The 23800-nt window shown below is 43.9% G+C and overlaps 1 protein-coding gene across 9 annotated transcripts in view; it reads left to right on the plus strand.

Annotated features, from left to right (window-relative positions):
• Window positions 1-23800, plus strand: part of NF2 (neurofibromin 2) — a 98210-nt gene that overhangs the window by 15625 nt on the left and 58785 nt on the right. For 5 of the 9 annotated variants that reach the window (XM_008069171.2, XM_021718122.1, XM_021718123.1 and 2 more), the window contains exons 2-4: window positions 18011-18136; window positions 20446-20568; window positions 22954-23037. In XM_008069171.2, coding sequence (XP_008067362.1) covers window positions 18011-18136; window positions 20446-20568; window positions 22954-23037 — 333 coding nt within the window. The remainder of the gene's footprint in view (window positions 1-18010; window positions 18137-20445; window positions 20569-22953; window positions 23038-23800) is intronic. The other 4 variants (XM_008069172.1, XM_021718126.1, XM_021718124.1 and 1 more) reach the window with 3 other exon arrangements.

Consider the following 23800-nt stretch of genomic DNA (forward strand, 5'->3'; position numbering starts at 1 on the left):
AGCAGGGCGAGGCGGCGGGGGCCGGGAGCAGCCACTGTACTCCAGTCTGGGCGACAGAGTCAGACTCCAACTCAAAAAAAAAAAAAAAGAAAAAGAAATTAGCCAGGCATGGTGACACCCACCTGTAGTCCTGGCTATTTGAGAGGCTGAGGCAGCAGGATCACTTGAACCCTGGAGTTCGAGGCTGCAGTGATTATACCACTGCACTCCAGCCTGGGCAACAGAGCAAGACCTTCTCTGGAAAACCAAAAAACCAACAAAACTTGCCAGGGCTTAAATTTTTACCAGGTGAGTGACATGATTAGTAACAACTGCTACATTGCCTTACTGTCTAGTTTGTCTTTTTGAATCAAGTGAACATTTTCCACAAGTGAGTCATTTTTACTTGTCCATGATCTAAATGGAATTCCTTGCCTTGATCTAGAACTGCGTTGTCTAGTTACATATTTTGTTTTGAATATCTTTTTAAATTTTTTTTTAATTATTATTATTTTTTTGAGTTGGAGTCTCACTCTGTCGCCCAGACTGGAGTGCAGTGGCCGCTCCCGGCCACCGCAGCCTCAACCTGCTGGGCTCTGGCGATCCTTCCACCTCAGCCTTCCAAGTAGCCGGAATTACAGGCATGCGCTACCACGCCCAGCTGGTTTTTGATTTATTGTAGAGATGAGGTCTTGCTGCCCAGGCAGGTCTCGAACCCGTGGGCTCAGGCAGTCCACTTACCTCAGCCTCCCAAAGGCGCGGGATTACAGGCTGAGCCACCGAGCCCGACTAGTTACATATTTAACGTGGTCAAAATCATATATATGCCTGTACACACACACACACACACACACATATGCACATTTTTTTTTTTTTTACACACACACACACATATGTATTTTTTTTTTTTTTTTTTTTTTTTTTTTTAGTAGGAGTCTCATTCTGTCACCCAGGCTGGAGTGTGGTGGCATGCTCATAGCCACCACAGCCTCGACCTGCTGGGCTCAAATGATCTACCTCAGCCTTCCAAGTAGCTGGAACCACAGGCATGCACCACCATACCTGGCTAATTTTTTGGATTGTTGTGGAGACAAGGTCTCGCCAGATTGCCTAGGCTGGTCTCAAACCCTTGAGCTCAGGCAATCCTCTTGCTTCTTCTCCCAAAGTGCTGGGGTTACAGACTTGAACCACCTCGCCTGGCTTGTTTTATTTTCATTTACTTTTATTTTATTTTTTTGATTTGGAATCGCACTTTGTCGCCTAGGCTGGAATACAGTGGCATGATCGCGGCCATTGTTACCTTGACCATCTGGGCTCAGGCGATTCTTCTACCTCAGCCTTCCAAGTAGCTGCAATTACAGGTGTGTACTACTATGCCTGGCTAATTTTTTTTTTTTTTTTGAGTCAGAGTCTCACTCTGTCGCCCAGACTGGAGTGCAGTGGCACGCTCCCGGCCACTGCAGCCTCGACCTGCTGGGCTCCAGTGATCCTTCCACCTCAGCCTTCCAAGTAGTTGGAACTACAGGCGTGCGGTACCACGCCCGGCTAATTTTTTATTTATTGTAGAGATGAGGTCTCGTCAAGTCGCCTAGGCCGGTCTCGAACCTGCGGGTTCAGGCAATCCACTCACTTTGGCCTCCCAAAGCGCGGGATTACAGGCTGAGCCACTGAGCCCGGCCTAATTTTTTTTTTTTTTTTTTTTTTTGAGGAGTCTCATTCTGTCGGCCTGGCTGGAGTGCAGTACCATGCTTGGGGCCATTACTGCCTCAGCCAACTGGGCTCAGGCGATGCTTCCACCTCAGCCTTCCAAGTAGCTGGAACTACAGACACATACCACCATGCCTGGCTAATTAATTAATTAATTATTGTAGAGATGTGTAGCCAAGTTGCCCAGGCTGGTCTTGAACTCCTGGACTCAGGCAATCCTCTTGCCTCTGCCTCCCAAAGTGCTGGGATTACAGGTGTGAGCCACCGTGCCTGCCCATTTTCATTAACTTTTTTTTTTTGAGTCAGAGTCTCACTCTGTTGCCCAGATTGGAGTGCAGTAGCACGCTTACAACCACCACATCCTCGACCTGCTGGGCTCAGGTGATCCTTCTACCTTAGCCTTCCAAGTAGCTGGAACTACAGGCATGCGCCACCATACCCAGCTAATTTTTTGATTTATTGTAGAGATGAGGTCTCGCCAGGTTGGCCAGGCGAGTCTTGAACCCCCGGGCTCAGGCAATTCACTCACCTCAGCCTCCCAAAGGCGTGGGATTACAGGCTGGGCCACCGAGTCCGGCTCCAAAGTTTATGTTAATAGGCATTAGCCACTGCACCCAGCTGGAGCTCTAGCTCTTATTCCTTAAGCAATCTTCTTCCGGTCCTCTACCAGATTTTTCATACTATGTGCTCAAATCCTGAAATGATGTTATACCTAAGAACAAAATATGGAAAAGAGAGGAGCACAGTGAGGCTTTTCTGCCCAGACTGCCTAAAATATGACATTAAAGCTTAGGGCCTTTGAAATCAAGTTCCTCTCCCATTTTTCAGAACTGAGACCTAGGGGAAATAAATGACATGCCCAAGGTCATATAAAGGAGCCTAGAAGCAAGGTATTCAGACACCAGTTTAGGACTCAGTGGTTTTGCCCAAGTAACATCCTGACTGGGTCCAGTAACCAGACATGAGAAAGTGCGCTGACCTTTGGAGCCCAGTTCTGGCCAGGCTTGATCCAGAACTTCCTCCTGCCTGACTGGCCTCGGTGCCAGAGGACTGGCTTTAGACCTTTATACCTACTGTATCCTGGGCCTAGTCGCTCTTCTGTTCATGCTTGGTCTCAGAAGACCCTGGATTCACTAGACTCTTAGATCTGCCTAGTTTTGTCCCAGCCCCCAGCCAGTCCCACTGCTATTCAGGTTTCAGTCTGATGCCTATCCCACTCTTCTAATTGGGCTCCCTGTTTCCATCCTCTCCCCATTCCAACCCCAAACACTCCAAGTCATTCTGCATGCCAACACTTTAAATCACACTCCTAGTAAAAACTTCAAAGTTTCCTGCTGCATCTGTTTAATACATGCTCCTTAACCTGGCCTTCAGGAGCTTCCAATATGTACCCTGAACCTACCAATTCAAACACATTTCCCTCCTCCCTTCTCAAACCAGGATTCTCATCTACCACCTTTGCTCAAGCCACGTCCACAATTCACCCCAGTGTGTGGTGATTCCTTTTCCTCTCAATAGTAATATGCTTGTTTTATGTGCATGTGTGTGTATGTACTCCTTTGCATTATCTATTCATGTGCATCCTGTTTCTCTAACTAGACCGTGAGCACCTTGGAAAGTAGAGACCTTCCCTCTTACTATCTTTTTGTATGCTCCAGTGCCTCAAATACAGGCTGTTACAAAACTGAATTATGGAAGGAGAGAGGGAAGTGGACTTTAAAAGTTAGACCTTTACAGGTACTTAGACCAGGACCTGACTCATAGTAAACATTTACTAAATATTAGCTTATCCTGTCCTGTTGGGAGTGTGGGAACAACGAGGAAGGCTTTTATGTTAGAAGCACCATGACTTTTCTCCTTTAATCATGTCCTTCGTTTTCTTTGAACCCTCTTCAAGTTATTCACGCCTTTATAATTTAGATCCTTTAGACTCTATAATTAGTCTAAATATAATGAAGTTACTTTATGTTGTATTCTTGTTGAAGGATCTTATTTTTTTGTAATGTGCTTATAATTGATCTCTGTTTAGCTTGTTGTCCACTGTGATAGCAGAATTTTCTGATTTCTGCCATAGTCAATTATTCTTTATTTTTTTGTCCCCAGTGTGTCATTTTGAAATTTTTCTTTTTTCTTTGTTTTTGATGACTTCTCCAATTATTCATGCTGGTTTTGCATTTCTATCCAAGAACATTTTTGGTGCTTGTTTATTTTTAATTTCATAAGTAAAGCATTTGAGTTTTTAAAAACCCAGAATTGGATTTTCTCAGAGCTGCTAATCTTTCTGGCCAGCTGGTGACAAGGCTTCTTTGGTTTGTTACAAGATCATGTGTTCTGTCCTCCTGTCTGTGCTTTGTCTAATTTAGATTCTAAATCCACATGTTTTAGGACATTTTTAGTATGTCAAAATTTATTTAGTGCTGACTTTAGGAAAGAATTTTTAAATTAAATCTTTAGTTACCTATCAGGTTGAGACTCAAGGTGCCTGTCCCCATGTAGGAATCTCTCTGACACCACAAAACACCACTAGGTGGTATCAGAACACATAATAAAGACACAGGGCCCATTTCCTCTTCCAACTCTTCTGCTACTACTCTTTTTTTTTTTTTTTTTTTTGCTTCTTTGCCAAATTTGGGCTTAATTTTGAAAAATTCATATGAACTTTATTTTGTTGCTTATGGGTTTTACCTCTACCTTGCTGTTTTAGTCTCCTTGCTTCAGTAGCTTTGATACTTCTTTCCGATAAAACTTAAAGCTGAAACCTAGAGTAATTACTAAACTTATCTGGACTGATCTGTGGTTTTAAATTCACCATTGGTACATTTCCCTACTATCCTAATCACATTGATTTTGAGATTAAATCAGTCTCATAAATATGTTAAAGTCTTCATCCCATGGTAGTTCTAATCCATCTGCAGACAATTTTCCCAGCCCTACCCACTCATGCCTATACCTTCCAATGTTGCTATAGTCAGTGTTATCATTGATGACTGTAAAACTTAATCAAAATATCAAGCTAGAAACAGAAACAGAATGTTTAAAATTTTTTTTCAGGAGAAGGTCTGGGTTCTATATGAATTGGCTTATATGAATGGGAACTCTGTTGTACTGGGAGCTCTTTTAAAGGAATGTACTTTTACATACAAATCACAATTTTATATTTTTCAGGGCAGGAGTAATCAGTTGGTTAGTACTTAGTCATGGGTTGTGTTTCATAGCTTGCTAATTTTTTTCTTTTTTTGAGTTGGAGTCTCACACTGTCGCCCAGACTGGAGTGCAGTGGCATGCTCCTGGCCACTGCAGCCTCGACCTGCTAGGCTCTGGCAATCCTTCCACCTCAGCCTTCCAAGTAGCTGGAACTACAGGTGCATGCTATCACGCCCGGCTAATTTTCAATTTTTTGTAGAGATGAGGTTTTGCCAAGTTGCCCAGGCGGTCTCGAACTTGTAGGTTCAGGCAATCCACTCATCTCGGCCTCCCAAAGCATGGGATTACAGGCTGAGCCACCGAGCCCGGCTGCTTGCTAGTTTTTTACTGATGTTTAGGCTTGAAATTTAGCCTTGTGTCTTATCTGCACTGAATTTATTATTGTTTCCTAGTTGTAGTGCTTTGTCGATTATTCTCATTATTTTAGACATTTGTAGTCATTAATAATTGCTGAATATCAACAGCATGCTCTGTGCTAAAACCTCTATTTTTTAGCAGCTTTATAATTACCATTTTTGTTATGAGAGTTCATTATTATACAGACAGCTTTTAATTATTAGGGGTAAGGAACATGATAGCAGAATCCTGGTAAGAGAAAAGAATGAGCCGGGCTCGGTGGCTCAGCCTGTAATCCCATGCTTTGGGAGGCGGAGGTGAGTGGCTTGCCTGAACCTACAAGTTCGAGACCTGCCTGGGCAACTTGGTGAGACCTCATCTCTACAGTAAATCAAAAAAATTAGCCGGGTGTGATAGCGCACGCCTGTAGTTTCAGCTGCTTGGGAGGCTGAGGCAGAAGGATTGCCGGAGCCCAGCAGGTCGAGGCTGCAGTGGCCAGAGCGGCCACTGCACTCCAGTCTGGGCGACAGAGTGAGACTCCACCTCAAAAAAAAAAAAGAGAAAAGAATGTAAAACCACACATAAATTAGATGTTAAGTGTCATTTACATTTCTGAAAATGATTTTAAGATACAGAATGGGATGTTAAAGGAATAAAAGAAAACTATTATAGCAATGAAAAAAATATGTGGTTTTATGCAAGACCATCTCAAGCTTATACCCTCAGAAGGTGGTGTTAATCCTGAAAGACACTTGATGATTGTAGACGCTGAGACCCAAAGAGGTTAAGTGACTTAACCAGCACAGCGGGTTTGGGTGATTTATAGCTATTTGACAGAGCTATGATTGCTCTCATGTTGTGAGCTAAACTCCAAAGATATTGTTGGCTTTGCTTTGGGGGTACTATATCGCTTTCATAGCACCATAATTGTATCGTTTCTTTTTGCTTTGTCTTCTGTCAGCTGACTTTGAAGCACATCTTCTTTATTCATAGCATCTTAAAATCTGGGGATTGCGCAGTGCATAAGAGCCTTACAAAGAAGAAACTGAGGCCCTGTTGAACTACGTGACTCACTCAAGTCATAGGCTTGTGTGTGGTTGAGGGTGGGCATCTGGGATACAGACCCCCTCACTTCGCTGCTTTTCCCATAACCCCTGTCAACTTCAGCAGGAAAGATGCCAGAGACTGAAAACATAAGGTCTTTTTTTTCCTCCTGTAATTCATTCTTTTTTTTTTGAGTTGGAGTCTCACTCTGTCGCCCAGACTGGAGTGTAGTGGCGGCTCCCGGCCACCGCAGCCTCGACCTGCTGTGCTCCGGCGATCCTTCCACCTCCGCCTTCCAAGTAGCTGGAACTACAGGCGCGCGCTACCATGCCTGGCTAATTTTTTTTTTTAATTTATTGTAGAGATGAGGTCTCAGCAAGTTGCCCAGGCAGGTCTCGAACCCGCGGGCTCAGGCAATCCACTCACCTCAGCCTCCCAAATAATTCATTCTTTAAAAGCTCTATTTTGTGGCTTCCCAAGGTACTGTGATTTGTTTCTTACTAGTGTCTTTTGTTCTGTGGAAAATTTTCTTCTTTGGTTCTTTAAGAGAGGAAATCAGTATGTGTCACCAAAGGGGGAAAATATATACCTTAAGGCCTAATTATGCAATTAGAATTTTAATGAGAGCCATAAATTCTTGCTTCATTGCAATTATTACTTAGAAGACTGTTCTACTCAGAAGCCTCATCTAGTTATCATCATCATTATCATCAACATCAGCCAACCACAAGCATTTATGGATTTATAGAGTATCCAAAGATTATGGAGCCCTTGCCTGGGTTCTGGGAAGTGTGTGTGAGTGAGTGAGTGAGTGAGTGAGTGTGTGTGTGTATGCGCCCGTGCCCTTGTCTTTAAGGAGTTTGTGATCTGTAGAATTGGAGGAAAGACAGGAACCTCGGGGAGAGGCAGGTACCTTATTTTTCCATACATGTAAAGCACAGACTGACTTGGGCATGGTATTGTGGGGGTGGATAGCAGTGAGATAAAGGAATGGGTCTTAGAAAGATCTGGTTACAAATAAGTAGAAGCATATATGCTTGCTGATGTGGGAGGGCACAGACTGGGTTGTTACAAGGCAGTGTAATTGGTTGAAGGAGGGAGGAAGCAATTGGTGGAGAGACTTGAAACCAGTAATTTATATAGATTTGGCATAATAACAGATGATTGGAGGACTGGCAGAGGAAAATTACTTGCTGTAGTTGGTTATGGTGGAACTTGACAGGGCAAGAGATTGGAGTTGGGATTTTTTGTAGAGTAGGTTTCAGGTTTGTGAGATCTTGCTCGAATGTACATGAAGGATGTAGGGTTTGGTACTGTTAGAGCCAAAGAAACAAATCTCTTTTTGCTGTGATCCTGTTCTATTTGGAGGATCTCTTCTCTCTTACTGAGAAATAATGACTGAGAAGGAGTAGTGTATCCTTTAATTATGAAAGGATACATGCATGATGGCTTTGCAATTTAATCATGAGACACAAGCTACTTTTGTGGTATGGTGATCCCATACCCTGAGTTGAGAGAGTCGCTGTGTTTTTTGTTTTGTTTTGTTTTTTGAGTTGGAGTCTCACTCTGTCGCCCAGACTGGAGTGCAGTGGCCATTCCTGGCCACTGCAGCCTCGACCTGCTGGGCTCCACCGATCCTTCCACCTCAGCCTTCCAAGTAGCTAGAACTACAGGCACGCACTACCACGTCTGGCTAATTTTTTTGTAGAGATGAGGGCTCGCCAAGTTGCCCAGGTGGATCTTGAACCCGCGGGGTCAGGCAGTCCACTCACCTCAGCCTCCCAAAGCTCACCTCAGCCTCCCAAGGTATGGGATTACAGGCTGAGCTACCGAGCCCGGCTGTTGTTTGTTTTTTGAGTTGGAGTCTCACTGTTGCCCAGACTGGAGTGCAGTGGCATGTTCACAGCTCATGGTAGCCTCAACTTTCTGGGCTCAGGTGATTCTTCTACCTCAGCCTCCCAAATACTGGGAATACAGGTATGCACTACCATGCCTGGCTAATTTTTTTTTTTTTTTTTTTTTTTTTTTGGAGGTGAGGTCTCACTATTTTGCTCAGACTGGTCTTGAACTCTTGGACTGATGCAAAACAGTCCTTTTGCCTTGGCCTCCCAAAGTGCTAGGATTACAGATGTGAGCCACTGAGCCCAGTTGAGAATATCAGTGTTATTACTCCCATCACTGTACTTTTTTTAATCCTCTTTGATTAATCAGAATAGATTTTAATGGGATTCATTATTCACTTACTGCACAGCAAAATTACTTTTATAACTCTTTCCATTATGTTTATCTATAAAATGAGGTATTTGGCTCCTATTTTTCAAAACGGAGAAATAAAAGTTGTATTTAGATTGGGATCTGGTATATTAGCATCTTAAATTCTCAAATCTTCTATAAATCTGTTCTCGTGGACCAGCTATGACTGTAAAAGTCAGTTATGGATAAACATGGGAGGGGAAATAATAGTCTTTTTTGGTTTTCCATTTCTGAAATAATAGCAAACATATGGCACATATCCTGAGGCTGGGGAGACGTCGTTCCTTTCGTTGCTCTATCTGTAAGGGAGCTAACCTTTTGATGGTTTTTTGTTTTTTTTTTTGAGTTGGAGTCTCACTCTGTCACCCAGGTAGGAGTGCAATGTCACAGCCACGGCCACTGCAGCCTCAACCTGCTGAGTTCAGGCAATCCTTCTGCCTCAGCCTTCCAAGTAACTGGAACCACAGGTGTGCACCACCATGCTTGGCTTATTACCTTTTGACAGTTTTTATGGCAAGTGCTGGGGCAGCTTGTGAACTAATTAGAAGAAACTCTGATAAGCAAATGCTGAGTTTGTCAGTTGTCTTTTTAATCTTCTGTGAAATAGACAGTCAAAAAGCATTCGTTGTGTGGTTGATAATTTAGCCCCCCAGACCTGTATGAAACAGTATCACTTCTCTTTGAGCTTTTTTCAGGTTTGAATCTTCTTTGTAGAGCCCAAGTTTCTCTGGGGTTCAAATTCTTAGGCATTTCATATATAGCAGCCAATTCAGTTCTGTTTTTTCAAGAAAGTTGTCCTTTTCTAGTTGCGGCCTTTTGTTCCCATCATGTGGCTGGTTTCTTAACCTGCACTGTTGAATCAGCAGGTATAGGAATTTGTCTGTTTAGGCTGCATGGCCCAAAGAAAGCAGTGGGAGAAATACAGTGTGAAGACTGCCAAAGCAGAAAAATAAATGGCATTTGTAGAATTGAGTCTGAACCTGGCCAGTTGTGAGATGCCTGCCAGTAGATGCTATTCCTAATGCTTCCCGGTTAATAGACCCCAATTCGTCCTGCAGGTTATTGGTGCCAGTTGCTTCCTATAACAGAAAGTGCCGTATTCCAGCTACGTTCCTGCTGCAGAGCATAAGTGCTTAGTGCTATTTACTTAAAACATTCTAGCTTGATAAATTACAAGCACTTCACTGTGGGTAAAGCTCATAAATTCAGCTCCTACAAAAAAATAACAAGCTGACAGCACTTAGTCCTGTTTATAAAGTTCATACACATCTATCTTTGATACAGGCACGAGTATATATCTATGAAATAGCACTACAGTCTGTTAAAGTAACGGGTGAGCACAGCCATCGTACTTCCAGACTCCTTCCCATTAGACCCTGCACTTGAAGGGCACCTTGAGAACAAGGCCTGCGGAGGGGGCACTTCATGCAGTGGAGGCCAGATTTCTGCTCCTTCCTGTTTTTCTTCTTGCAAGTCTTGTTTCTCTCTCTCTTCATCCCTTTTTTCTTCTGCACAATGAGCATCTGCCTCAGCCTCCCTTTTCTTTGTTAGCCTGAGGTGAGGCAGGGAACTCATAGTTGATGTAGAGCAGTTTGAACATTTTGGCTGGGTGGAGAGCAGTGAGCTTAAATGGACATTTAGTCAGAACCAGGAGCTGTTCTGTTGGCAATCTGTTCAGGAAAAATTATAAACCCTAACAAAAAGGCCATTAAGTAGAGTGAGTGCAGGGCCTGAAAGTCTTACCTGCCATCAGGTCTCAGGAATGGTAATATTTTAACAAGGAAATAAACCTGAGACTCATCCCATCCGTCCTGTGTTCTTCGAGCCCCATAGGTATTGTTGCAGGTTGCTCTGAACCAGTGACTGAGCAACCTGGTTCCTAATCAGTGTGGAGAATCAGAATTATCACACGCATTGAGCTGAAGCAGCATATTTGGTTCTGCATTGAACATTCAGTACTGCAGATAGGATAATTATGCAATTTGTCAGATACTAGAAAAGTGCAAAGAACATTCCTTCACTTTGCAACAGCTTGGACCCAAGTGGCAAATATGCTGTTTCCTCTGGCTGGTGTGACCTTCCTATCGTCAGCCCCTTCACCACAGCCCAACTACCACCTGGCTCTTTTTTTTTTGAGTTGGAGTCTCACTCTGTCGCCCAGACTGGAGTGCAGTGGCACGCTCCCGGCCACCGCAGCCTTGACCTGCTGGGCTCCTGTGGTCCTTCTGCCTCAGCCTTCCAAGTAGTCAGAACTACAGGCGCACGCTACCACGCCTGGCTAATTTTTGATTTATTGGGGTCTCGCCAAGTTGCCTGGGGGGGTCTCGAAACCGCGGGCTCAGGCAATCCACTCGCTTCGGCCTCCCACAGTGCTGGGATTACAGGCTGAGCCACAGAGCCCGGCCCCACCTGGCTCTTAAGAGCAAGCTTAGACAACATCTCCTCAGAAAGACCTTGTTCCCTCCCCACCAAGCCTCAGGCCCAGGTTGTGTTCCTATAGCACCCTGTTCTGTTAGCACTTACCAGAGTGTGTTTTATGATCCATTTACCTGTCTTCCCTGTCAGACATGAACAGGGACAGTGTCTTGTCCTCAATGCATCATTTATCTCCTGTGCTGAGCACAATGACTAGGATGTAGTGGGTGCTCCATAAAGGTTTGTCAAATGAGTGATAGTATGGTTAGCTCGATGAGAATTGATGGTGCCCTTTCTGATCTGTCATCCATCATCCTTGGTGTGAAGTGGGGCTGGGAGGTTTTAAACAGCACCACTTGAGAATCTAAGGACAGGAGGCGAGGTTAGAATTAACAATAACTACCCCTAAGTATTTATCTTCTATAGGCCGATCACTTTCTTAGGCTTTTTAAATGTGTTAATGCACTTAATCCTGAGATCAATCTGCTAAGACAGGTTCTGTTTATTATCCCTGTTGCAAAGCACAAGGAAGTTCAATAACTTGCTGAAGGTCACAGAGTGGCAGCACTCAGATTTATACCGATGGTTAATAGCCGTCACTTATCTATATGCCTTTTAGACTAGTTTCAGGGAAGAAATAAGGCTTAATATCCAGAGGCATCCATTGTATGTAACAATTTAAGTTTTCTGTGTTTCTAGAATGGTACTAGTTACGTTCCATCCTTGGGAGAATGAAGAAAATAGTCACCAGATAACTTTCTGTGTTCTCTGGTTCAGATGAGAGGGGAGTTAGTTACAAAAAATTGGTTTTAGAGGACAGTTTTAGTATTTTTTGAAAAAGCAGTACTTTCCAGTCTTCATTCTCCAGTCAAGCTGAGCTTGTTCTATTCTCGTTTCCTTTTAGTACCTTCTGAGCTCTTTTTTTGCCTCTATACCTGTGCATATTCCCTCTGCCTGGAACATACTTCCCTACTCCCTCCTTTCCCAACCCCTTTACTAGGCTTCCCTTTCCCACCACAAGTCAGTTTAGATGTCATTTCCGTACCCCTCCAAGTTAGGAGGTCCCTTCCCAGGGGTCCCTATAGCCTCTGGGTGTCTCTGTTGCAGCATTCACACATATTGCAATGCTAAAAACCCACACCTGGAGTTGATTTTTTTGTGTGTGGGTTGGAGTCTCACTCTGTCGCCCAGGCTGGATGCAGTGGCACACTCACAGCCACCGCAGCCTCCATCTGCTAGGCTCAGGCGATTCTTCCGTTTCAGCCTTCCAAGTAGCTGGAAATACAGGTATGTGTTACCACGCCCGGCTAATTTTAAAAAATTTATTGTAGAGATGAGGTCTCACCTAATTGCCCAGGCTGGTCTTGAACCCTTGACTCAGGCAATCCTCTCACCTCGGCCTCCCTAAGTGCGAGAACTACAGGCTTGAGCCACTGTGCCCAGCCTGTAGTTGATTTTTATATGTGAGGTAAGGATGGTGATTATCTGTACTTGGCTAGTTCATGTTTCTTAGACCTGTGAGAGTGGAGACTTGTCTTGTTCTTCATTTGTTCCCTGTACCTTGGGCTGCGCTTGGATACAATGTGTGTCTGCTAAATAATAGTGGATGAATGGGGTTAATTTTGCTTTAAGTCTTTGAGCCTTGGATTTTTGAAATAGCCAAGTCAGTCCTTTGGACAGCCATTGTTTGTCATGTCTGTCTGTACACGCTTGCCTGGGCACTGTGGGGAGTAGAATGATGACTAATATTGCCCTTGTTCTGAGGTGCCTACAATCTAGGGTGACGTTCAGAGGACAGTGAGTCACTTCACCACATCAACATGGTGCAGTGGATGAGTGATGACACTGAAGATGAACTTGGTCACTTTCTGGCACCCGGAAGCCCCATTCACACCCCAAGACCTCCCTTCCATCCGTGCCCTGAGAACTACCCAGAGCAACTATGACCAATGGTGCTCGTTTGTAAAGAAGTAGAAACCTAAATTAGGAAGACTGAACAAGCCTTATACATTTGGGGAAGGACATGTTGAAAAGTACACCCTCACATAGGTAACAACATATTGAGGTTAGACTTAATCAAACAGAAAAATGTCTTAATTGCTTAAAGACAGAACATTTTACTTTATAAATGGAGCTAGAGCTTTAAATCAAATATTCTTGTCTCTTTTTTGAGTTGGAGTCTGTTGCCCAGGTTGGAGCGCAGTGGCATGCTCATGGCCACCACAGCCTTGACCTGCTGGGCTCTGGTGATCCTTTCACCTCAGCCTCCCAAGTAGCTGGAATTACAGGCATGTGCCACCACGCCCGGCTAGTTCTTTGATTTATTGTAGAGATGAGGTCTCGCCAAGTTGCCCAGGCGGATCTCTAACCTGTGGGCTCTGGCAATCCTCACTTCGGCCTCCCGAAATGCTGGGATTATAGGAGTGAGCCACTACACTTGGCCGAATCAAATATTCTTAGGACATCTCTACCTGCTTTGCCCAGGCACCTTAACTTATCAAACACTTAATTGCTCATCTGTTCCCCTCACATTTGCTGCTTCTCTTATATTCCATCTCCCCATAGTGGAACTATCTGATACTCAAGCTAGACATGCAGGTGTCCTTCTCAATTCTATTTCTGTTCCTCCCTCTCCCTGTTCAGGCACCAATTCTGCTACTGCTTCCTTTCCAGGCTGTCTTTTCTCCCTCCCACTGCCTTCCTTATGGCAGGGGTTGGACTTCTTTCTGCTCTTTTGGATGCAGGGCTCCTTTCCTTCAACTCATTCTCTTGTCATTCTGTTGTCAGTGCACATCCAGAATACAGGTCTGAGCCTGTTACTCCTCTGCCCATGAGTCTTCATACTCTATGGGCTTTCAGCTGAAGTTGAGCCACCCTGTCCCATATGGAGCCCCATTCCCACTATGCCCTCTCCTTAACCCAGACTGTCTGTTTTAGTTCTGCTAGATGACATGCAGTATCCCATAGAAAGTATGATTTTTGTTTATTTGTTTTGTTCGTTTTTTGTAGAGTTGAGGTCTCCCTAATATTGCCTAGGCTGGTCTTAAATTCCTGGCCTCAAGTGATCTTCCTACCTAGGCCTCTCAAAGTGCTGGGATTATAGGCATGAACCACCATGCCTGGCCTAGAAAGCCTGATTTAAAAAAAAAAAAAGAAGGGAGGGGGCCCGGACTCAGTGGCTCAGCCTGTAATCCCAGCACTTTGGGAGGCCGTGGTGAGTGGATTGCCTAAGCCTGTGGGTTCGAGAATTACCCAGGCAACTTGGTGAGACCTCGTCTCTACAATAAACCAAAAATTAACCAGGTATGGTAATACGCACCTGTAGTTCTGGATACTAGGAAGGCTGAGGCTGAAGGATCATGGGAACCTAGCAGGTCGAGGCTATGGTGGCCGGGAGCATGCCACTGCACTCCAGTTTGGGCAACAGAGTGAGACTCCAACTCAAAAAAAAAAAAAAGGCAGGGCACAGTGGCTCACACCTATAATCCCAGTACTTTGGGAGGATTGCTGGAGCCCGCAGGTTCGAGACCAGCCTGGGCAATTTGGTAAGACCTCATTTCTACAATAAATCAGAAAAAATTAGCCAGGCATGGTGTTGCGTGCCTGTGGTTCCAGCTACTTGGAAGGCTGAGGTGGAAGGATCGCCTGAGCCTAGCAGGTTGAGGCTGCGGTGGCCATGAATGTGCTACTACACTCCAGCCTGGGTGACAGTGATACTCCGACTCAAAAAAAAACAACTTATTTCCTTGCCTTCTTCATCTAACACTCACTTGTTCTTTAAAGTCTTCTCTGGCCTGGATTCTTACCCGCTTTTCCTGCAGAAACACTGCTTCTGCCATGTTGTAGTATCAGCATCTAACATTGGTTGGCACATAGTACCAATACTTGTAATACTTGTTGAAAGAATAAATGAGCAGTAACAGAGGCTTTAATTAATATTGAGCTGTAAATGAGCAATATCTGACTCTTGTGAGAATGACTTTTGTTTTAGACGCTGGTTACTTACTGAGAAAGGTGGCTGGGAAGTGCTGGAGAGCAGGAAGAAAGGGACCCCACAGAGCAGGACAAGATGCACTCCAGGGACTGAGGTTGGTCTACCTTAGATCACTGTGAAAAAAGGCCAGTGTCTGCTTTGGCAGCTGCCAAAGAATCTGTGACTCAGTTTCCTTATTTGTAGAACAAGGTAATGGGTCTACAGTAGATAATTACTCAGGTTCATTTCCAACTCTGAACAGTGTACAATTCTTTGTATCAAAGTTGAAAATCTACATAAGTTAGCCTGGTGGCTCACATCTGTAATCTCAGAACTTCCAGAGGCCGAGGTGGGAGGATTGCTTGAGTCCAGGAGTTTGAGCCAGACTAGGCAACACAGTGAGACCTTGTCTCTGAAAAAAATTTAAAAAACTAGCTGAGTGTGGTGGTGTGTACCTATAGTCCCAGCTACTTGGGAGGCTGAGGCAGATGAATCACCTGAGCCAAGGAGACTGAGGGTGCAGTTAGCTGTAATTGTGCCACTGTATTCCAACCAGGGCGACAGAACGAGACCCTGTCTCAAAAAAAAGAAAGAAAGAAAAAGAAAAGTAAAGAAGAAATCTAAGTAGGGCATTCTGAATTGGTGTGAGTATTTATTCACGTCTCCTCATTTTATGGCAAGCTCCATGGGGATAAAGACATTGTCTTCTTGCATGCAATAAACATAACTTTGCATTTTAAAAATAACGTAGAAGGGAATATAGGAAACTGCATTAATACAATATTATAGCCAGGCTCGGTGGCTCAGCCTGTAATCCTGTGCCTTTGGGAGGCTGAGGTGAGTGGATTGCCTGAGCCCGTGGGTTCGAGACCCGCCTGGGCAACTTGGCAAGACCTCATCTCTACAATAAATCAAAAATCAGCTGGGTGTGGTAGTGCACGCCTGTAATTCCGGCTACTTGAAAGGCTGAGGCGGAAGGATCGCTGGCGCCCAGCAGGTCGAGGCTGCGGTGGCTGGGAGCGGCCACTGCACTCCAGTCTGGGCGACAGAGTGAGACTCTAACTCAAAAAAAAAACAATATTATGTTAGGGGATTTAAACTCCCAAACTGAGAAATTCACTCATCATTCCCTTGGCAGCTTTTGTTTCGATGCACTGCACATCCCACTTGCAGACAGCTCCTTCTTGCCAAAACCTGGCCTGGCCTTGGTAGTAAGTTATGATGAATTGGGAATTGTTACCTTGATCCTCCTGGTCCTTGGGTGTTTAACTTTTCCAAATTAATGCCTGTTCTTTAGTGTTACATTATTTTGTAGCAAAGTAGTCATTTATAATTTATATACTATGTGCTGGCTTAAAAATAAAAGGATAGTCAGCATCCTGAAGCTTCTAGTTTTCCAAAATAGCATTTCTTCAGTGAAGTCTTTCTGTTGTCAGATTGGAAAATGGATGTGCCCATTATTCAACCTTACAAAAGGGGGAAGGAGATCATCTTTTAAAAAATAAGACTCATTAGTCTATTTTATTCTACTCAAAATTGTCTCTGAAGACATCAACCTTTGTAGTGTTCCAAAGAGGGGACAAGGGCAGAGATTGAAGGACAGGCGGGAGAAATGTCCTGGTAAAGGACAAAAGCCAGTATGCACCTCAACTTCTTGTCTGCTGAAGTCCTGGTGTTCTTCCACCTAGGTTGTTGCTTTGCTAAACTTTGACTGCAAACACAGAAGGCCTGGGCTTTTTGTTGTGTACCTTGTAGAGAACACACTGTTCATTTGCATATATTAAAAATAGAAGGCCTACTTGAATCTCCCCTGTAGAATCAGGATTTAGCAAAAGCCAATCAGGTATCAGGTATAACTTATTTTTCCCTTCTTGCTTTTATAACAAGTCCCTAAACCTTACTTTTTTTTGAGTTGGAGTCTCACTCTGTCGCCCTGACTAGAGTGCAGTGGCATGCTCCCGGCCACCGCAACCTCTACCTGCTGGACTCCACCGATCCTTCCACCTCAGCCTTCCAAGTAGCTGGAACTACAGGCGCGCGCTACCACACCCAGCTAATTTTTTGATTTATTGTAGAGATGATGTCTCGCCAAGTTGGTGGGTCTCGAACACGCAGGCTCAGGCAATCCATCACTTCAGCCTCCCAAAGTGCGGATTACAGGCTGAGCCACCGAGCCCGGCTTCTAACCCCTACTTTTTTTTTCCCAGTCCTTTTCATTATGCACCTTCAGTGTGTCAGGACTTTGGGTGGAGATTTCCAGTGAGGACAGTAGAAGGACAGATGCTTCCGCAGTCAAGTGGTCTCATTCTTTCCATGTCTGATGATCTTGTATTTGAATCCAAAGATTACTCTGACATGACACCATTCCTGTGATGTGTCTCATATGATCATAACTGCACTTGAGCGTGTATTTGAATGTCTGCCTGATACTTGGCAGTGGTTGGGGCAGGGAGGCTGCAAACCTCTAAGGGGTAGTATGGGAACATCCAGGATGATTTAACTAGAAAACCACTAGGTGGCAACACTTACTAAGCTACTGAGCACTCTCTTCCCCATTAAGATGTCGAACTTGCTTTTCAGTTACCAGATTTAATAGCTGAGAAAAAGAGTTTAGCAGCCACTGCTTCAGGTCCTTTTGAAAGTGAGGCTATAAAATAAACACACTACAGTATATTGGTGTCTATTCATCACCTGGGTATAGCTACTAAGAGTTTGAAATTGCTCTCTATGACTGTGGGCAAGTCGCTTCCCTTTTGGACTCAGTTAGCAGCTTTGGGGATATTAAGATCTGTAAGGAACTGTCCAAGGGAGGTATTGTGTATGCTTTGCAGTGATTAAGTCATTAAGCTCTAATTGGTATTTTCCCACTCATGGGTTTGTGTAGGAAGCTTTAAAATTATTTAGGAATTCAGTGCTCATCAGCTGTCTTAGTGTCATCCCCATATTTTGGGAGGCAAGAATTCTACCACTGAACAACCAATGAATATCATTCCCACATTTTGGAACCTGAGAGTAGAGAGCACAGAGAAAGGGTTTTTGTGGGAGCAGATTATTATTTTTACTCATAGTGTCCTTCCTTGTTGGTTTGTTATTTTGCAGATGAAGTGGAAAGGAAAGGACTTATTTGATTTGGTGTGCCGGACTCTGGGGCTTCGGGAAACCTGGTTCTTTGGACTGCAGTACACAATCAAGGACACCGTGGCCTGGCTCAAAATGGACAAGAAGGTTGGGCTGGAACTTGATGAAATCAGTGGGGCTGGCGTATGCTTTCTGTTTTTCCCTGAGCAGGCACCTAGCTTATTTGCTCATAATCAGGACATTGTGGCTACATAGTGTTAAGAAGCAGGCGAATAGCCAGGCTTGGTGGCTCAGCCTGTAATCCCATGCTTTGGGAGGCCGAGGTGAGTAAATTGCCTGAGCCCGCGGGTTAGAGACCTGCTTGGGCAACTTGGCGAAACCTCATCTCTATAATAAATCAAAAAAATTAGTCGGGCATGGTAGCGCGCGCCTGTAGTTCCAGCTACCTGGAAGGTTGAGGTAGAAGGATCGCCGGAGCCCAGCAGGTCGAGGGTACGGTGGCTGGGAGCAGCCACTGCACTCCAGTCTGGGGGACTGAGTGAGACTCCAACTCAAAAAAAAAAAAAGCAGGCAAATTCCTGAAGTAAGTCATGCAGAAAGCACGTCCTGAGGATGCTACCAGTTTCCCGCTCTTCACAGACTGTCTTAGGCAGGCAGAATTTACCAGAATTAAACTGTTGCCGGCCTTGGCTTCTTTACTCAGTGTCACTGGCTCAATTGCTTCTGGCTTTATGTCCTTCACTTTACTGAACCACTAGTCAGACTTTATGAATAAAAAATACTATTATCTTGTTATACTTAAAAAAATGTATGTCTTTGGAAGATTCTCTTGGGGCTCATGTTCTTTAGGGAATTTTTGAAAGTCTTTTTGAGAAATACCATGGTTCGACTTGAATTAATCATTAATGTGATCTAAGGAATAAAGAGTACCTGGTCACTGTGGTGAAGGAAGAATGTCCATTTTGTCCTCAGGATTCTCTGGGGTTTCTGAGGCATGGTGGAGATACCTGGCTCCTAGCAACTTTATTTTTATTTATTTATTTATTTTTTGAGTTGGAGTCTCACTTCCTGGACCAGACTGGAGTGCAGTGGCCACTTCCGGCCACTGCAGCCTCAACTTGCTGGGCTCTGGCGATCCTTCCGCCTCAGCCTTCCAAGTAGCTGGAACTACAGGTGTGCGCTACCATGCCCGGCTAATTTTTGACTTATTGTAGAGATGAGGTCTCACCAAGTTGCCCAGGTGGCCTAGCAACTTTATTTTATTTATTTATTTATTTTTTGAGTTGGAGTCTCACTCTGTCACTCAGACTGGAGTGCAGTGGCCGCTGCTGGCCACCGCAGCCTCGCCTGCTGGGCTCCGGCGATCCTTCCGCCTCAGCCTTCCGAGTAGCTGGAACTACAGGTGCACGCTACGCCCAGCTAATTTTTTGATTTATTGTAGAGATGAGGTCTCACCAGGTTGCCCGGTGGGTCTCAAACCTGCAGACTCAGGCAGTCCACTCACCTTGGCCTCCCAAAGCGCTGGGATTACAGACTGAGCCACCGAGCCCGGCCTGTACACAGTAATCTAAATCTTCATGTTGGAATCACTCGTTACAAGTTCAATGGTAATTTTCAATGATTATGAGCATCAGAATGCTATTGGATGCCGCTGTCAGCAGGGTTGTCCTAGATAAGGTTTATTTTTAATCTACTGGGCACTGCCACCTGGAATTTGGGTAGGAGCACAGAGAGTTACATGTCACAGACAGAAAAACTTTATGTATCTTTTTTCAAAAGTGAATTTTAAATCATACCTGAGTGTTAGCCAAGTGGATCTTAGATTGAGGACATCAGGAGCCATGGAACCCACTGCTCAAAGGAAATACATTATGACACATGTTTTTTTTTTTTTTTTTTTTTTGAGTTGCCTCGACCTGCTGGGCTCTGGTGATCCTTCTGCCTCAGCCTTCCGAGTAGCCGGAATTACAGGCACGCACTACCACTCCTGGCTAATTTTTTTGATTTATTGTAGAGATGAGGTCTCGCCTGCCCAGGCGGGTCTCGAACCCGCAGGCTCAGGCAATCCACTCACCCCAGCCTCCCAAAGGCGTGGGATTACAGGCTGAGCCACCAAGCCTGGCTTATGACACAGTGCCCAAGACCTTTGAATGATAATTTTCTAGTTTTTAACTATCTCCATGGCCTTGAAAACATTTGTGTCTTAATCTTAGCTCTACTCACCCCTTGGGGATATTGATTAATTTGGTTCAGAAACACCACAGGAAGTAAATATTACTACTTGTTACAGATGGTTTTGTGAATGCTTCAAACTGTAGAATCACAACCTTTGGGAAGCATAGTAAGTTTAGTGGGGAAAACATTTTATGTGCTCCTTGCAGAAGGTTCTTAGATGGTGGCATGGGAGGAAGAGGTACTAATATTGCATGTTTGTCTTTTGATGCGCAATTCTACAGGTGTTGGATCATGATGTTTCAAAGGAAGAACCAGTTACTTTTCACTTCCTGGCCAAATTTTATCCTGAGAATGCTGAGGAGGAACTTGTTCAGGAGATCACGCAACATTTATTCTTCTTGCAGGTACACCAGTCCATGCTACCTCCCAATTCTGAGAGAACTTGCCTAGGCATGGTTGCAGAGTTGGCCTGGGGTGAACCCCTCAGAGTTGACAACATACAGTGTCACACTGCAAGAATATTCTTCCTCTGGAAAGTCAGTCCTTTTGGTTTTGCATTGGGAAAAAAATCTCTAGGACAGAACTACACTTGAGTGATGAGAATTGGTATCAGATGAAATTACAAAGGTGTGGAAGAATGGATACAAGTAATTACCTAACTTAAACATCCTTGAAGATGAATTCTGTTTTTTTTCTAGCTAACCTAAAAGTACTTGATAGTTGCAAAGGAAGGCTAAGGAGAGTCTTATAAAGCAGTAGTTCCTCCAAAAGTTCAAAATCTGCCCTCATTGAAGATAGAACTTAAGAATTTCAGTGACATTTGGTTTATCCTGTGATATAGTGCTTCAGACATTATGCTTCATGCTACTCTTTGTCTATAGTTGTTTTATTTCTCCTTTACTTCCTCATTAGATTGTAAGCCCCTTCAAGGCAAAGCTCACTGTGCATAGTAGGCATTCCGTAAGTAATTGCCCAACCGGATAGAAGAAATTAGGGGATTTTTAGTTGTAGGGTGACCATCTAGAGGCACAGAGAGGTGGATTAGTCTGAGGATGGAAGCCTTGTCAGTTTTACTTGTGTTCTTGCTGCTTGGTCAGAGCGTCTAGCCAATTTTTATGGCTCGTTGTAGGGATTGGCACTGGGATGCTTGTGTGCCCAAAGGTATCTACTGTCGGTAATATAAAGATGGCAGCAAGGATGTTATTTGAGTTCCCAGAGGTAGATGTGTAGTCTGTCCCATTGTCCTTCTATAATTAATTTCAGCCTCAGTATATGGTGTTGAGTAATTTTTTTGTTTTGCTTTTTTTTTGAGTTGGAGTTTTACTCTGTTGCCCAGGCTAGAGTACAGTTGCACACTCACGGCCACCATAGTGTTGACCTGCTGGGCTTTCAACAATCCTTCTGCCTTAGCCTTCCAAGTAGCCAGAACCATAGGTGTGCACTACCATGCCCAGCTAATTTTTTGATTTATTGTAGAGACGAGGTCTCGCCGAGTTACCTAGGCTAGTCTTGAACCCACAGGCTCAGGCAGTCCACTCGCCTCAGCCTCCTAAAGTGCTAGGATTACAGGCTGAGCCACTGAGCCCAGTCGGTGTTCAGGAAATATTAAGTTAAATGTAATTAAGCCCCCTAAATTCTTTCTTTTTTTAAAAAAAAAAAGATCTCCATATATGTATAAATATAATGGAAAATATTGGCAAATTTCTTTCCAACATTTTTAGGTCAGAGGAAAGCCCTTTCAGTTTTTCCATAGTGTGACTTTTCTTTTTTCTTTTGAAAAGGAACCAGGGGATTAGAAAGTTACGCTGCTTCAGAAATATCTCAGGTTTCATTTTCTCTAAGAATGTAAAATCACTTTTGAAACCTGAGAAGAATTTTTGTGTTTGAATGAGACCACATAAAGATCTCCTAGGTCCCAGAATGCCCCTAGGGTTATAGAAATGGCTTTCTTAAAAGTACTTGGAAGCATTGCCTGTCTCTCATGTGACTTTGGGTTGATTTTCCTTCATACTAAAATGTTAGGGTGTTTTTATGACTGAGCAAGGCAAAATTTACTACTTTTATGAATCTGGTGACTGTTGATATCTGTGAAAAGAGAGAGCTGACTTTCTTGTTTATTTCAGTGTGCCTCCACTTCGTGGGGCTCTCTTGCTTCCATGGTTGGAATATCGCAAGTAGCACCATTCTAAGAGATTAAGTGCAATGAAATATGTTAATTCAACATTATGGCTTACGAATTATATTTCCTGGACCGCACATGTACTTAAAAGTTGAATCGATCAAATTTTATTGCTTCCTTTTTCCTTAGAGCAGCACATTGAAAGTGATGGTTTTCTTCTGCAGTCATAACTCAGTGGCCTTGTGACTTTTGTCTTGTGTTAATACTTAAAAGTAGATCCATTTCCTCCGGTGCTGCGTGTGCTCAGCAGGGGCTGAGGCTGCAATCATCCCCAGAGCCGCTCCTGACGCTTCTTGTGTTCACAGCTCTCTGTCATAGCCAGGATGTCAGTCTCTATTGTAACCACGGAGATTGTTTTTTTACTCTTCAGCATTGAGCACGAAGAGAAGAGATAGGGGTTTTTATGTGTGGCCATCTTACCAATAACTTATCAGTTACTAAACTCTCAGCCTGTCCACATCAGGCAAAAAATGGTGCCCTTTGTCAGAAAATCATTAACAGGCTGCTCTGGCAACCCTCATTAGAACACCCTACAGCCATCTGCTGTGACCAGCCCACATGGCTCTCTTCCATACACACAGTATCATGTCTCTCTTGTTGCCCCTTTCAGGTAAAGAAGCAGATTTTAGATGAAAAAATCTACTGCCCTCCCGAGGCTTCTGTGCTCCTGGCTTCTTATGCTGTCCAGGCCAAGGTAGGCTCAAAGAAGAAAAATGCATTCCATTCCTGGGCACTAAATTATTCCTGGGCATTAAATCAGGTCATGGGATCACTCTTCTGTTTCTCTGGGTTTTCTGAACTTCAGAGACTTGCCCTAGAAAGTGAGGTGCTATGGGATTTATGAACTTGAGAGAACCACAGTTGCTGTCCTCCCTGTGTTTGTGTAATCATGTGTGTGTTTGTATGTTATTTCAGTGAAGTAGAATTCATCCTAAGTGAATTCATTCAGAAAGATGAATTTTCTGTGTAATCTTGTTATACACGTGGCTAATTACATTCACTGGACCAACCATTTTGTTGACCAGGAAAAAATGAATGTATGGTCTCCAGTTTTAACTAAACATGGCCTTTAGGTCATAAAGGCCCAAGTCTTCACTCCAAACTCATCTTCTGAGAACCAGTTGCACCGGGTGTGGGCAATATGCCACACCCTCAGGGAAGACCAACTTCATGTGCCCCCATGGACATGCTATCTGTGCATATATCTGGGCACTGTAGGCACTGTGGCCCACTGAACCCAGTTGAGCTGTCTGGTTAGCTGAAAATTATTCACTTACATTAAGTCACTGCAGACCTTTTTTTATAAGACTAATTAGAAGGTCAGCCCAGGGTGTTTCATGTCTCTCAGATTTCCCACTTCAATCATATACCACCTTCTCTTGGTCCCCCTGCTTCCTGCTTTTTACCAAAGCATAAGAAGATGTCCCTTGATTTCTTTTGTGATTTTAAAGTATAAT

The sequence above is a fragment of the Carlito syrichta genome, unplaced genomic scaffold (genome assembly GCF_000164805.1).
Source record: "Carlito syrichta isolate Samal-C Ts95f unplaced genomic scaffold, Tarsius_syrichta-2.0.1 Scaffold311843, whole genome shotgun sequence".
NCBI lineage: Eukaryota > Metazoa > Chordata > Mammalia > Primates > Tarsiidae > Carlito > Carlito syrichta.